This window comes from Petromyzon marinus, chromosome 1 (assembly GCF_048934315.1).
Source record: "Petromyzon marinus isolate PM22_M1 ecotype Great Lakes invasive population chromosome 1, UKy_Petmar_22M1.pri1.0, whole genome shotgun sequence".
NCBI lineage: Eukaryota > Metazoa > Chordata > Hyperoartia > Petromyzontiformes > Petromyzontidae > Petromyzon > Petromyzon marinus.
Window position 1 is genome coordinate 5,158,431 of NC_133667.1, and position 16,336 is coordinate 5,174,766.

General features: G+C 50.1%; 1 protein-coding gene across 2 annotated transcripts in view; it reads left to right on the top strand.

The window, feature by feature from the left end:
* The window catches only part of LOC116940914 (uncharacterized), a 260,064-nt gene that overhangs the window by 62,927 nt on the left and 180,801 nt on the right, over positions 1-16,336 (top strand). For both annotated transcript variants that reach the window (XM_076056432.1, XM_076056365.1), the window contains exon 6: positions 3,150-3,235. In XM_076056432.1, coding sequence (XP_075912547.1) covers positions 3,150-3,235 — 86 coding nt within the window. The remainder of the gene's footprint in view (positions 1-3,149; positions 3,236-16,336) is intronic.

The following is a 16,336-nucleotide window of genomic DNA, read 5'->3' on the forward strand; positions in this document are numbered from 1 at the left end:
TGTGGCTGAGAAGACCTGAAGCTTCGTGCAGAGCGACAGACCAGGTAGCTTCCACACAGTGTTACGCAACCGATGAAAAGATAATGTCGCTCGACTGGGAATTCATCTCTGCCCGGTGCCTTTCCTGGTCTCAAACTCTTGATCGCCTTTAGTATGTTCTCAACAGATGGCACCTCAGCCAGCCACTCACAGGGAGTGACTTCTTCCTCCAATATTTGAGGCACCACTGCCTCAGCAGGGTCATCCCCACTTTGTCCCACAAAGTTTTTCATGTCGAGGGATTTCCGCTCCCCCAGGACTTCGCAGAAATGATCAGCAAATCTTCAAACCTGTTCCTGGGGGTCAGAGGTTGGATCACCGTTTTTTCGTCTAATGATGGTAATAGGTGTGGCACTACAGGTACTTTTTTATGGAGTTAAATAGTGATTCGTGATCGCGGGCCATTGGAGTAGACTCCATCTCCTCAGCAACCTACGACCACCACCCATCCTTGCAGCGCCTCACGACTCTCCGAACCTCCAAGTGAAGGCTGCGGTAAGCCTCATTCTCTGACATGGGATGCTGTAGAAGATGATAGTGGGCCTGTCGCGTTTTCTGAGCCATCCTGAACACCTCCTCTGTCACCCAGGGTCTCTGGGGAGGTCTGGACTGCGTACCCAAAGCAGTCATTGCAGCTGCGTGAGTCACAGTCCTAAACCTTGCCCATTTACCCTCGACATGTGGAGGAGTGGGAAACGATGCCAACCCCAGCCGCAAGAGATGATTAAATTCTCGCTGAGACCAGGCCACCTTAGGTTTGAATAGGGTCCTGGGTGTACACCCACCACCGGAGTGGAAAAATGGCAGGCGCATCATACAGATGACAAGTCGATGGTCAGAGGGCAGATCAGCTCCACGGTAAGTCCTGGTGTCAAAGACATGGGCCCACATCCATTGTTCCGCCACTACATAGTCCAGAAGATGTTCTTGCTTTGACCCGGCATGCATCCATGATGTTGTGTGGATGCACTAATACCGGAACAGCCTGTTGGTAATTACAAGCCCATGGCATGCACAAAACTCTAGCAGCCTCCTACCGTTGTTATTGAGCTGATCTGGCCCATGCCTTCCAATCACTCCAGACCAGGTGCCAGCATCATGACCAACTCGGGCATTGAAGTCGCCCAACAGGATGACTCTATCCCGAGGGGCCACTTTAGCCAGCACCTGTGACAGGAGGTCATGGAAGGCATCTGACTCATCGGCTTTGCCTGCATCCCTCCACGGATGTTAGTCTTCGGTGGGGGCATAAGTAACCACGACCACCACTCCTCGCCTCTGGCTGATAGGAAGGCGAGCCCAAAGTAGCCTGGGGCTTACAGCTTCCCACACCTCACCGCCACGCTCCCACACCCCCTTCATTCTTTTGTTCAAAAGAAGAGCCACACCCTGTTGTTTGGCAGTCTCCTGCCCCGAGTAGATGACTGTCCACCCCTCATGGTGGCAGGAGCCAGAGCAGGTCCACAGGACCTCCTGAATACCACAGAGATCCAGGCGGTACCGGTCCAGCTCCCGACAGAGGAGTGTCAGCCTCTCCTCTGCAGTGAGCATTCGAACATTCCACGTGGCCATCCATAGTGGCTTTTTGTTGTTTCTGGAGGAGCCCCGAGGGTAAAAATTAAATCTCCTGGCTCCGCCAAATGGGGTTTGGCCAGGAGACATCATAGGTGCCCGTCCCCCCGGGGCCCCTGGCACAAGCTTATTAATTAGATATTTTTTACCTGGTTTTGTGGTAATTAATTGAAGGTGGAGGGGTTACCAGTCCCCATTTGGCCGCTGTGGTGGTTACAAACGCCATGAGGGGAAAGTCCAATCGGAATTGGCCCTCCCCCCCACAGCACTGTCCACGACAGCGTTGCCCGTTTGGCACCACGAGGAGGTTGGGGGTTATTTTGCCGAACACCACCACCGCCAGCAGCAGCAGCCGCGTGCCGGGCTGGCGTGGCCAGGGAGCAGGCGCTGTGCAGAGGCTGCGAGCTGAGAGAGGAGCAGCAGCAGGAGGAGGCGCTGCTGGTGCTGCTGCTGGGAAGCAATCGGCAGCCGCGCTCAGCAGCAGCAGCGCGGTCACTCCTCACACGCGGGGGCGAGGGGGAGACGGAGTCCGCTTCGTGGCCACTCAGCCAGTGGGGGACATTCACTGTCTCCACTGAGAGGGGTCTCCTTTGTTTGACCAGAGGGAAACATTGAGATTCACTATACCCAGAGTAGTCTCATTTTACTAACTTGGAGCCCCTGAGGTAATTTCTAGTGAATTGATTAATTGTTTAACCAGGTGGGAGTGATTTAAATTAACTGTCTCTATTGAGTGATTCCTTTATTTAACGAGGTGGGAGCCATTGAGAGTCACTATCTGTAGTGAATGATTCATGTATTTAACCATGCGAGAGTTGTTGAGATTCACGCTCTACTGATAGGGGCCATTGAGATTTACTATCCATATTGAATGACTCCTTTATTTAATCATTTCAGAGCGATTGCGATTCACTACCTTTAGTGAGTGAAACCTTTATTTAACCCTGTGTGAGAGCCATTGAGATTCACTATACGGAGCCCTTCATTAACCCCGTGAAACCCATTGAGGTTCACTCTCTAGTGAGAGGTGGAGGTGAGGGGTCGGTGGTGAGGGGTTGAGGAGCGCCCAGACACAGAGAGTCGTCGAGCGCTGTGAGACGGTGGAGGGGGAGGTGGTGGTGAGGGTGGTGGTGGTGAGGGTGGTGGTGAGGTTGGTGAGACAGCAGCGGTGAGGGGTGGGACAGCAGCAAGCGGTGACGACGTGGAGGCGAGAGTACACGGGGTGTATGTGTACACATGGTGTGTGTGTACATGGTGTGTGTATATGGTGTGTGTGTACACATGGTGTGTGTGTGTACATGGTGTGTGTATATATCGTGTGTGTGTACATGGTGTGTGTGTACATGGTGTGTGTGTACATGGTGTGTGTACATGGTGTGTGTGTACATGGTGTGTGTGTGTACATGGTGTGTGTGTGTACATGGTATGTGTACGTGGTGTGTGTCTGTGTACGTGGTGTGTGTAGGGGTACCACGGTGCATGTATCGGGTAGAGTGGAGTGACCTCTGAGTCTGATTCTCCTCTCTCTCTGGTTACAGAGACGACCTTCGTGGACTGTGGAGGCCTCAAGTACCTGCTGAGCCTGCTCAAGCACCACGCCTGCCAGGGCCTCATGCTGCGCTTTGTGAGTTACGCGGAGAGGGGTGTGCGAGATAGAGTTTCAGAGAGAGTTAGAGAGACAGTTAGAGAGTTAGACTTTTGACTTTTTAAAAGACCTTTTATTGCCACCAGCAGCAACATCACTGGAGGCAATTCCGATATGAAATACACAAATTCACCAGTAAACAAATAACAAACGCTATAAATACAATCTAGATTTGAAGTTTTCGTGACTGCAGGGATCCATACTCTTTGGTTCTTTCGGTAAAGTCACATAGGTATAAAATAAAATAATTTAAATCACGACGTTTCGATTGCGACACAAGCAATCATCATCAGGTGTGAAAACCACAGCAAGTAATGTTTTGCTGAAGTGGGAGAGATGCCGAGGTTAAGTAGGTTATATAGGTCAGAGAGGGCTGGGGGAAGGGAGGGGGGAATAGGGGAAGGGGAGCGTTGCTTGGACGTTAAGGACTGGAACGTGAGATTGGGCGTGGGGAAGTGGGCGAGGCTAGAAGTGAGAGGCAGAGGGAGCTGGAGATGCGCAGGGGGGAGAGGGAACAAAGCAGCAACACGACTGTAGCCAAAGCCGATGGGGGAGCCCAAAGCAAAATAGCAGCACTGCTAAACGCCGGGGATGCAATTAACTCGTAGAATTGACTAGTACCTGGTAAATAAGATGGAACAACTATGAACAGTTACATTTTTACCTGGTTAATAACATCTTTCCAATGCAGTGCACCACCCCTCCCCCCGAACCCCCTGCAGCATAACAAAAGGCGGCTTAACTCAGCCCTCCCCCCCACCCACGTCCCTTTCTGGCTCCCCCCCCCCCTTAACCTGTATATAATCCCGGTTGTCTCAGAGCTCTCCACTTGACACAGCTATTCTGCTGTGACTGTTCCACCTGAAGAAGGAAGCTTGTGTTGCCTCCGAAACGTCGTGATTTAATTTAGTTGTTTTATTTTATTTTACCTACGTGACTTTACCGAAAAAACCAAAGAGTATGAATCCTTGCAGTCACGAAAGCTTCAAATCTAGAATCTTTCCAATTATTGTTCAATTTGTATCCATCTTCTCGGTTGAAGTTATGTCTATGTTTATATATCTGGATGGCTTCATGAACAAACCTTTGATAGTAGCCAGACGGTTTGCAGAGCACTTTGGTCTCGGAAAAATAATATCGTGAGAGCCCACAGCGTTATAGTGGCACTAAATGCACTGCGCACAAGACGAAAGAAAAGTTACGTGGTGGTGGTCATCGCGCATGCCACGGCAACGAGCGAGTGCTTCAGAAGGTGAACATGAGGGTGCCGTCCACGCTGGTACAGAGGGCTTTTCCGGCTCCCCAGCGTTCGAAGAAGACGTGCATATCACCGGCATGCGTGCGGAATGCGTGCTCCAGCTGTAGCCGCACCTTGAGCAGGCCCCTGAACACTAGAAGCACAGAGCAGCCATCAGTGTCACCTTCCAGCATATTTTTCCTCGTTCTGTATACCGCCATCTTCGCCTGAGCACAGGCGAAGTTGGCGAGGTCATGGTACTTGTTAGCCAGGTAAGGCACCCGATATCTGAAGCTGCTGTTGTAGAAGGGCACCCCTAGTTTCCTGAAGATGTTGCCCAAAAGGCGGAACATTGGTTTGAGCCGCTGGCAGCGTAAGTACTGGTGGGGCAGATCCTCCCTGACACCGCAGGAAATGCACAAGTCTGTTACCCCCGGCGAGAATCGGCTGAGCCACATGGCCAATGGCAACGTGCAGTGTGTGAATCTCCACTGGAGGTCACCGCACCGTTTGGCTATGGGAGACTTGTACATTTGTTTCCACTGGGGGGTGGCCGCAATGAGGGGAGAGAAATAGTCTCTCCATTTTGTGTCCAGTAGGCTGGCCAGGTCCCGGGAATGCAGTGCCTTGACACAGCACGTGTAGAGCGCTTTGTTCAGAGTGCTCTTCAGGGGCACGGAGCTTCAGTAGCTTTCGGTAAAGTCACGTAGGAAAAAATATAAATACATTCTTAAATAAAATAAAACAAAAATGAAAACAACTAAATTAAATCACGACGTTTCGAAGGCAACACAAGCCTTCGTCATCAGGTAGCTGCTCCAGCAAAATTACTGTAGCGTATGAAGAGAGCTATTTCTGAGACGTATGTTTATATGGGATACTAGAGGGGGGAAGAGCCAAGTGGCCGAGGAGGGAGATAGAGTATGCGGCATCGTGGGGGGTTGGGCAGGGAGGATTGACTGAATTAAGCCGATAGATGAGCAGCTTGTGATGCCAAGGGCGAGGGCAATAGGAGTGACTGTACGTGTGATGGGTGGTGGAAACGGGGGGGAGGGGGGGACGGGGGGCGGGGGAGAGTAGGAAGGGGGGGGGGAACAATTTTTAACGCTATTGAAACACAAACATTGGCTATCACTGGTGACAAGGGAGAACCCACAGGGGTACCCTCATTTTGTTTGTAGAAGGTACCATTCCAGGTGAATTACGTGTTGGTGAGGCAGTGCCTAACTAGCGCAGGGACATCCCGGTTCATTCCATGTTGGACTAAATCTTCAATTATTGTTATGGTGTCAGGCACTGGAACCTTGGTGTACAGAGAGACCACATCGAAGCTGACAAGGACATCGTCAGGAGACAGTACAATGTCCTTGACTAGAGAGACAAAGTGAATTGAGTTAAGTACTGCTGAGGTGGTCTTGCCAGTGAAGGGAAGCAGAGTATCTGATAGAAAACGGGCTAGCTTGTAGGTAGGTGAGTTGATCGTGGACACGATGGGCCGTAGTGGGATACCTTCTTTATGGATCTTGGGAAGACCATAGAATATGGGAGGTCTCGCAGCCGAGGGTTTTAGGGAGAGCTGTTTGATTGGTTAGATTAGGGAAGTCGAACTAGTGATGATCTTGTTGGTTTTTGTAGCTGTTAGCCGGATCCCTTTTGATTTTGGAGTAAATGCCATCATTGAGTAGGTCCTGGATTTTGTTGTTGTATTTTCGAGTTCAGAGCGTTCGTTTTTGCTAATGTTGCTGATGGGTTTCTTAGCATTCTTGAGACTAGTGGCTATTTCAGCTCTCGCAACGTCCGCTTGGATGTGTCCTATGCCTTTGAGGGCTACATCGACCTGGGAGATCATATCCTCTACTGGGATATGTTTAGGGGTAACAGTGAAATTCAGCCCTTTAGCTAGTACCGTTTTCAGATTGTCAGAAAATGGGATGTTGCTCTGGTTAATAACGATCTTGTTGACATCTAGCTTTGTAATGCGTGGTTCTGGCTTCTTCTTTGATAGGAGGTTGAATTTAGCGATCAAGTTAGCTTTACATTTGGTTGACAATGAATTAGCAGAGGAGGCTGTCATGTTATCAACACGGTCCCAATCGGAAGAAGACATTTTTTGTGTTAACGTTAAATGTGATTGTAAGAGAATCTTGTCTAAATTATTGAGTTTAAATCGGAGCAATCTTATTCTATCTGAGATTAGTGATAGGCTAGCTTTAAACAAAATCCGTTTAGCGTTCGGTGAAGAGACAGCAGCAGATGTGAGTGTGAAAGCGATGGGTAGTACCTTTCAACATGGACTGAACCCGGATGTCCCTACGCTGGTTAGGCACTGCCTCACCAACACGTACTTCACTTGGAATGGTACCTTCTACAAACAAAATGAGGGTACCCCTATGGGTTCCCCCTTGTCACCAGTGATAGCCAATTTTTTCATGGAGAAATTTGAAACAGACGCCATCCAGACATCCACCCTGCGTCCTTCCCTGTGGAAGAGATATGTGGATGACACTTTCATCATTTGGTCACATGTCCTCCCAGCATTGATCCAATTTCTAGACCACATCAATTCCATACACTCATCCATCAAATTCACCATGGAAGTGGAGAAGGATGGCAAGCTTCCATTCTTGGATGTTCTGTTTGAGTGGAGACCCAATGGCTCTTTGGGACATTCCGTTTACAGGAAGGCCACCCACACAGATTCCTACCTGAAGCCTGATTCCCACCACCATCCGGCACAAAAGAATTCCCTCATCAGAACACTATACCATAGGGCCCACTGCATCTCTGACCAACACCACCTGGCCAGGGAATTAAGACAGGTACATCTGACCCTCAAGATGAACGGATATTCAGACCTTACTATCCGCCAAGCTGTTGCTCCTACCGGGGAGAAACAACCCCCAGAGACTCCGATCAAAATCATTACGTTGCCATACATAGCAGGCGTTACCAAAAAATTTTCCAAAATTTTAAACAAACACAAGATCCAGGTCCAATTCAGTACAGTACACAAAATCCGTGATCTGATCCCATCCATAAAGCATGTCATTTCTGACTTACAGTACCCTGGTGTCTACAAACTGAGTTGCACCTGTGGTGATTGATATATCGGGGAAACGAAACGACATATATCTGACCGAATTCGTGAGCACAAGTCAGATTTGAAACACGGCAGAACGAATTCTTGGGCCATGGCTGATCACTATTATAACACTGCGGGCTCTCGTGATATTGTGTTCTCCGATACCAAAGTACTCTGCAAGCCTCCTGGTTACTACCAAAGATTTGTCCATGAAGCCATCCAGATACACAAACATAGACATAACTTCAACAGAGAGGATGTATTCAAATTGAGCAATCATTGGAAGGATTAATTAACCATGTTAAACTTTAGCTGCCTTATAGAATACAGTCATATCCATTTTTCCAGTCTTCCAGCTTTATACACCACCATCACCAAGATATTTGATGTACAACAGTGTTTCAGTATAGCAAAAAATATTTTTCCCACCCTTTCCTACACTCCCCTGCCCCACGTTCCCCCCTCCCCCCCCGTTTCCACCACTCATCACACGCACAGTCACTCCTCTTGCCCTCGCCCTCGCGCCGGCATCACAAGATGCTTATCTATTGGCTTAATTCAGCCAATCCTCCCTGCCCAACCCCCACGATGCCGTGTACTCTCTCTCCCTCCTCGGCCACTTGGCTCCTCCCCCCTCTTGAACAATCATTGGAAGGATGTAATTAACCATGTTAAACTTTAGCTGCCTCATAGCTTACAGTCATATCCATTTTTCCAGTCTTCCAACTTTATGCACCACCATCACCAAGATATTTGATGTACAACAGTGTTTCAATAGCGTTACAAATTGTTTCCCCCCACCCCTTCCTACTCTCCCCCGCCTCCCCCCTCCCCCCCCCCTCCTGTTTCCACCACCCATCACACGTACAGTCACTCCTCTTGCCCTCGCCCTTGGCATCACAAGATGCTCATCTATCGGCTTAATTCAGCCAATCCTCCCTGCCAAACCCCCCATGATGCCGCGTACTCTATCTCCCTCCTCAGCCACTTGGCTCCTCCCCCCTCTAGTATCCCATATAAACATACGTCTCAGAAATAGCTCTCTTCATACGCTACAGTAATTTTGCTGGAGCAGCTATCTGATGATGGAGGCTTGTGTTGGCTTCGAAACGTCGTGATTTAATTTAGTTGTTTTCATTTTTGTTTTATCTTATTAGTTATTTATTTATTACTTCCGTTATTTTACCGAAAGAACCAAAGAGAATGGATCCTTGCAGTCACGAAAACTTCAAATCTAGAATAAACTTCAGTAGCTTGCCAGAGTCGCTGTGGCCATGATGCTGCGCGCAGGAGACGCCCAACTCTGGGAAGGAGGAGGAGGGAAGGGGAAGGCCGCCACAATCCCCCGGCACCTCCAGCTTCAGGCGCAGTTCCTTCATGGCGTGGAGCACATCCCGCAGCAGCTTCTCCCCGGTGAGCATGGAGCGGAGTCCGGTGGTACTTGCGATCTCAGCTGCAGTCTTCCACTGGTGCTGGTGGGCCTGCACGAGGTCGAAGACTGTCCGCAGCCCTGCTGATGTGAAGCATAGAGCCAGGGTCCTCTCTCCTCTGATCCCCTGGAAGAGGCCATTGCAAATCAAAGGCTCGTTCAGGAACTGTGCGAGGTGGTAGGGCGCACACATTCTACTCCACTCGAAGCTCCGCCACGTGTCCAAGAAACTCTGGTGATAACCTGGCAGCCTCATGTAGTCGAACAGGCTCAGGTCCATCAGGAAGAGCTCCTTTCCGTACTCCAGGCACCCCCCTGCATTCCTCAGCAGGGCGAGGGCCGTCGACTTCCAGGGTAGCTCCTCCTGGTCATACAGCAGCTGTCTAACGGCCATGAGCCTGAAACTCTTGACCTTGGTGGCAACGTCCACCACACCCTGGCCACCATTGCCCACCAGCAGGCAGAGAACACCCGGGCCTGAGCCAGTGCTTCCCATGCCAGACGAAGTCCGCGAGTGAGCGGTTGACTGGTGAGTAGCCAAGCAGGATGCTGGAGGGCCTTGTTCTTGTGCCACAGCATGGATGCTGCCAGGGTGTTAGTTACACGCATTCAGCCCTTGAAGGACATTTGCAGAGCGAGGCGTGCCCATGTCAGTAATTTAGCCTCGATTGTGTCGGCCAGCTCGGTCCAGTTGTTCAGAGCGACGTGTGGTTTCCCCAGGTAAACCCCCAGGTACTTGACTCCATCGTCCTGCCAACTGACTCCTCCTGGGAGGAGCACAGATCGAACCCCACCCTCTCGTACACTGCAACCGCCTGGCAGAGCGCGGAGACGTCATGCGCGTCGTTGAGCACGATGCATATGTCGTCTGCATAAGCCGAGAGATTGACGGCCGCATTCTCAGGTCCTGGGACCTTGAGTCCAGACAGATTTCGTCTCAGGTGGCATAGCAGTGGCTCAATGGACAGGGTGTACAGCAGCCCCGAGAGGGGGCATCCCTCCCTCGTCACAGGGAAAGGGGAGCCGAGCCACTGGTTTATCTTCAAGAGGCTGGATGTGCCCGTGTACAGGAGCCTAATGTGCAGGAAGAAGGCCTAGCCGAAGCCGAGCGACGTTAGGGACTTGTCCAGGTACTCGTGGCTCACCCTGTCAAAGGCCTTCTCCTGATCCAAGAAGAGGAGGCCCAAGTCCATGTTGTGTGCTTCTCAAAGGGAGATTATGACCATACCGATGTTGTCGTATATGCACCATCCGGGGATGTAATACGACTGTTCCGGCAGGATCAGCTGACCCAGCACTGTCTTGAGATGGTTTTCCAACACCTTGGAGACGATTTAGTAGTCGGCGCACAAGAGGGACATGGGTTGCCAATTCTCGACGAGGCGCAGGTCCCCCTTCTTCGGTAGCAGGGAGACCACCGCTCTCATGCAGCTCTGTGGGAGTTCACCCTTCTGCAGGCTCTCCATCAACAATTGCATTAGTGGAGGGCCAAGCTCATCCCAGAAGGCCGCATAAAACTCCACCGGCAGGTAGGGCCCCTGTCCAGTAGCTCCTGGACAGCCTCGTTGTGTATGGTTTTGGCAGCGAAAAGTTGTGTTTGCTCTCAGATGTGGCTGTTTGTCCATCTGTGATTCGCAAACTGGAAATTTTGTTGGTGTTGGCCGGTGCTTTGTTTAAGCAGAAGAAAAACTTAGAGGGGGAGTCCATCAGCGACAGGTGCTGCATCTTTTTGCACACAAAAGCACGATGTGCCTCCTCATCCATGATGGTCCTGCAATGCCGCTGCTTCTCCAGTAGCATCTCACCCTGCTGTGTGCCATGGGATGAGCTCAGCTCCGCATCTAGCGCCAGCAGCTCGTTCTGCAGTTGGCACGCCACCTCTTTCTTAGCGGCGGCATGCTGGCTCATCAACTGCTGACAGAGAGCCCTAACCTGCGCCTTTGTGTTGCCCCACCATAGCTGGGGGAGCTGAAGCTGCCTTTGGCAGGGAGCCACTGAGCCCAGAAGGCTTTGAAGGTTTCTCTGAAGTCGGTGTCTTCAAGCAGCTGTACATTGGGTCTCCAGTAGGCACTGTGCTGCTCCACTCGGGGAATTCACAGCAGCACAGAGACCAGATGGTGATTGGAAAACCCGGAGGGTACGATTTTACTGTCCCCGAGCAGGTTAACGCTGCTGGCGTTGATGTACAGTCGGTCGAGCCCGCTGAGGCTTATACTGCTTTGAGAGCCGCAGCGGCACCAAGAGTACTGCCGCTGGGCTGGATGCTGTAGTCGCCACACGTCACGCAGATTCAGTCTCCGCATGAGGTCGGCTAGCGGCCATGTGGATTCAGGGTGAGGTTCGGCGGTGTTGCGGTCGAGAGCCGGGTCGAGGGTTCAGTTGAAGTCTCCCCCCACGACGATGAGCACGTCGTCTACGTCATCTGTCGCTAGTGTATCCCGCAGTGTGCCGAAGAAGAGCTTCCTCTCAGGGGCCCTGCTTGGCACGTACACTTTAAAGCACCTGAGGCTGGAGTTATTCAGGATGAAGTCGACAGAAATCAAGTGACCTTTGAAGATGTCTTTGAAGGAGACGTTCTCTGGTGCAAACCGCGAACTGATCACTATTGCCACGCCGGCGAGGTTGTCCTCGGCGTGGCTGAAGAAGGCCCGGCCGACTATAAAAGGCTGGCGTTGGGCTTCCAGAATGGCGTCGAGATGAATTTCCTGGAGGAGAGTCACATTTGATTTGTGTTCCCTGACAAAGCGGCAGATCTCGTCCCTGCCTCTTTTCACTGCGTGCACTGTTACAGTTCAGATTAGCAACCTTAATAGCTGAAGCTATCATGTTGTTGTGTGGTGGTAGTAGTAACAGTAGCTTTGCCATGCGCATGAACGCTTTTAGGCGGTAGCATTCCTGTATCATGAAACCAAACCTGTCGCTATTGCGGCAAATTTGTTGTGATGCTTTGAGGAAAGCGGTGCAGTCAGGGAAAACGACCCCAAACCTGACTTTACGCTTCCTGAAAGTTTTCCCGAGGAAGCTGAGGATGTTCCCAGGTGAGTAATTGCACTCGCTGTTGACTTGTGAGTAGCTGAGCTCACTTACGTTGTCCTCTCCTTCAGTCTCCGACACTGTGTCTCGGCAGAACCTCATTTTCCATTGGTGATGGTAGGGCGCCATGGGGAACAGGGTGGCTGCCCTGTGGTAGTGGAGGTTCTGTTGCTCTACCTTTGGGTATGTTGAGCCGGCCTTCGTCGCCTTCCTGCAGCGTGGCGCCGTTAGGCGCCGCACCGGCTGGTGGTTCCTCTTGCCCTGAGGATGCTGAGGTGGCATGCGGCGATGGCTGCAGGGGTTCTGGCGGCACTTTTCCCACCGTGCTGTCCTTAGGCGGGTCACCATCGAGCATGTCTTCATATTCAACCCCTGCAACGCTCTCTAGGATTGGCACTCGCAAGGGGGTTTGCTCGTCCTGCTCTGCGACTTTTGGGTAGAGCTCGTGATCGGCGGTGGCCGTGCGCTTAGGGTGAGGGGCCGCATGGCCTCCTCCGCCATGGCCGGGCTTCACCCTGCGCTTGCGCAAGGTGACATGGATGAAGCTGTCATCATCCTCGTCGTCGGTGGACGGTTTTGCGCGACCGGCCGCCGAGTCAGCGTCCTGCTGCTGCAACAGCTGGCACTCGTACTGTGGTGGCTGCTGCTACTGCTGCTGTGGCTGCTGCGGCTACTCCTGCTCTTGTAGCTGGTGCTGCTGCTGCACAGGCTGTGGTGGCTGCTGCTGCAACTGCTGCTTCTACCGGCGCTGCTGAGGTTGTGGTGGCTGCTGCTACTGGCGCTGCTGCTGCTGGCGCTGCTGCTGCTGCGTGACATTTGTTGCAGGCTACACGTTTTTTACTTTTGGTTTGGCCGTGCAGTTTGCATGGGCATGGCCGACGCCACCACACACGTAGCAGCGCGGCAACATAGTGGACGCTTACACGGTGTAGATGAAGCCTTCCGTCGTGTACTTAAAGTTCATGTTCAGTTTCGTGTTTTTGCCGTTTAAAATCATAAACGTTTGTTGCTGAAACGATAAGACGTGCACCAGTTTTGGGTCCTGTGTGCGCCGGGGCAGCATAATGATGCGGGACACAACTTTGCCGAACCGCTCAAGATCTCGTTGTAGGTTAGCAGTTTTGAGGAAAGGTGGAGGGTTGGAGATGAACACTTTTTGCACCGGGGAGGAGATAGGTGTGCTTTGCACAAAAATCTCTCCCTTAAAGGTGAGCCCCGTGGCGATGACATGTGCCACCATCTCCGTACTGGCGAGGAGGACCACATAGCCGCGGTTCATGGGAGCCACGGCGATGACGTCCAGCTTCCCCACACACTGTCCGCCGGCGGCTATCACGTCGTCCCCCTTTATCTCAGATGGCGGAAAGTAGAACAGTCGATGTTGGGGGGATTGAGGAGAGCGAAGAACCTCCGGCGTAGCATGGCGTGGCATTGTAAATATATAATAACTTATATTAATATATAAACTACCTAAATATATACGTTAGCTGCACGAATGAAATGAGAAAATATGACGAGAAGAGGTGGATGGAAAATAATGTGGGGTAGAGGGAGCATAGGGTAGCGTCAGGAGAGAGGGAGAGGGGGGCAGTGAAAGGTGTGTTCACGAGCGTCCCGCGGCGTGATGGGTGCTGCAGGGGCAGGGAAACAGCAGTGCTGAAAGGAAAGGGTGAGAAGAAGCAGAGAGGAGAGGAGTGAGATAGAGGAGTGATTGCAAGAAGCAGAAAAATAGGAATGATGTAACAGAGGGGGGAGGGTGGTTGGGAGCTAGAAAGTTTAAGGAAAGAGATTAAACATGTTAAAGAAGCACTTAGACTGAATGGCTACAATAATACTCAAATTAGCAGAGCATTGAACACCAAATCAAGATTGAACAGCAATACTGCTGAAAGTGATCATATTATCAAAACAATCAATACCATATATCTCGGGAGTTACTGACAAATTAGCTTGTGTTTTGCAAAAACAAAACATTAAAGTGATATTTGGTATGGTACACAAAATTCAAAAACTAGTGTCTTGTACTAAAGATTAATTACCGAAGTTCACAGCAGAAGGTGTATATCAGATCAATTGCTTATGCGGTAAGTGTCATATTAGACAGACGGGACGCAACATGAGCGTAAGACTAAAAGAACACCAAAGGAGCATCCAATTCTCACAAACACAGCTGTCAGCAGTTGCAGAGCATGTTTGCCATCAGGACATTCAATTGATTTTATGTTGAAGTGTTATGCATAATCTTGATTTGAAGCTATCATGACTGCAGGAATCCATACTCTTTGGTTCTTTCGGTAATGTTACATAGGTAGAAAAATAAAATTAAAATAATATATCACGACGTTTCAATCGCAACACAAGCATTCGTCATCAGGAAGAAAAAAAGAGGGCGACAGGTGCTGAGGTAGACTTTTAAAAGGTTCAAAATGGGTGTAGCCCAAGGGTCATGAACGAAGTGGGTGGGGCTAGTGATGTTAATGTAAGAAATTAGCATGTAAATGTAAGATCAGAGGGCAACCTCGATGATGAGTGGCACGGAAGTGGCTATGTTAATTGAGAGATTAGCATGTTTACGTGAAATCGGAGATTAGCATGTTAATGGAAGATCGCAGAGCAGCAACGTCGAGCTAGCGAGCGAGGTGGCTGTTTAAGTGTGGGAAATTTAACCTGTTAATATAAAATCAGAGAGCCTATAATAACAACTAAAGTGGTAGGATGGGAACATCACAGAAAGTTATGATTTTACCTGGTTAAAAACGTCCATCCAATGATTGCTCAGCTAATACCCATCTTCTCGGTTGAAATAGTTTCTGTGTTGATGGCTTCATGGACAAATCTTTGATGGTAGCCCGAAGGTTTGCAGGGTATCTTGGTCTCGGAAAAATAATATTGTGCGAGCCCACCGTGTTATAACAGTGATCAGCCACAGCAGAAGTATTGGTTCTGCCGTGTTTCAAATCTGCCTTGTGTTCGCGAACACAGTCCGAGACATGTCGTTTTGTTTCCCAAATGTAACTTCTGCCGCAAACACAACTAAGTTTGTAGACACTAGGGTATTGCATGTCAGGAATGACATCCTTCACAGATGGGATCAAATCACGGAGTTTATGTACTGTACTGAATCGGACCTGGATCTTGTGTTCGTTTAAGATTTTCACGAACTTTTTGGTAACACCTGCTATGTATGGCAAGGTGATGGTTTTGATTGGGTCTACAGATAGTTGTCTCCGCATGGCTGGGGATACAGCTTTGCGAATTGTGCGGTATGAGTATCCGTTCATCTTGAGGGCTTGGTATACACTGGCTATATGGCGCTGGTCAGAGATGCAGCGGGCCCTATGGTGTAGTGTTTTGATGAGGGAATTCTTCTGGGCCGGATGGTGGTGGGAATCAGGCTTTAGATAGGAATCCGTGTGGGTGGCTTTCCTGTAGACCGAATGTCCCAACGAGCTATCAGGTCTCTTCTCGATCAAAACATCCAGGAATGGTAGCTTGCCATCCTTTTCCACTTCCATGGTGAATTTGATAGACGGGTGTATGGAATTGATGTGGGTGAGAAATTGGTTCAGTGCTAGCTGGCCATGTGGCCAGATGACGAACGTGTCATCCACATATCTCTTCTACAAGGAAGGACGTAGGTGGATGTCTGGATGGCATCTGTCTCAAATTTCTCCATGAAAACATTCGTGACCACTGGCGATAAGGGAGAACCCATTGGGGTAACCTCATTTTGTTTGCAGAATGTACCATTTCAGGTGACGTATGTGTTGGTAAGGCAGTGCCTTACCAAAGTTGGTACATCTGCATTCAGTCCTTGTTGGACCAAGTCTTCAATTATTGCAATTGTGTCAGATACAAGTACATTGGTGAACAGAAAGACTACATCGAAACTGACAAGCAAATCATCTGGAGACAGTGAGATGTCCTTGATTAGGGAAACCCAGTTAGCTGAGTTAAGTAAAGCTGAGGTGGACTTGCCCTTGAAGGAAGCAGGGTGATGATGTGAATCTGCATTCAGATAGGCATCCGTGTGCGTTCCCTTTCGGTAGACGCTGTGTGTTATTTTGCCATTTTGACCGCGTCCAAGCAAAATATCTAGAAAGGGGAGTGTGTTGTTCACCTCCATTTCCATGGTGAACTGAATGGCTGGTTTTTGCGTAGCCATTAACTAAGTGTTAGTCTGAGTGTTAGTCTGAGTTAGTGAATGAGTGAGAGTGAGTGTTAGTGTGAGTTAGTGAATGAGTGAGTGTGAGTATTAGTGTGAGTTCGTGAATGAGGAATAGTGTTAGTGTAAGTTAG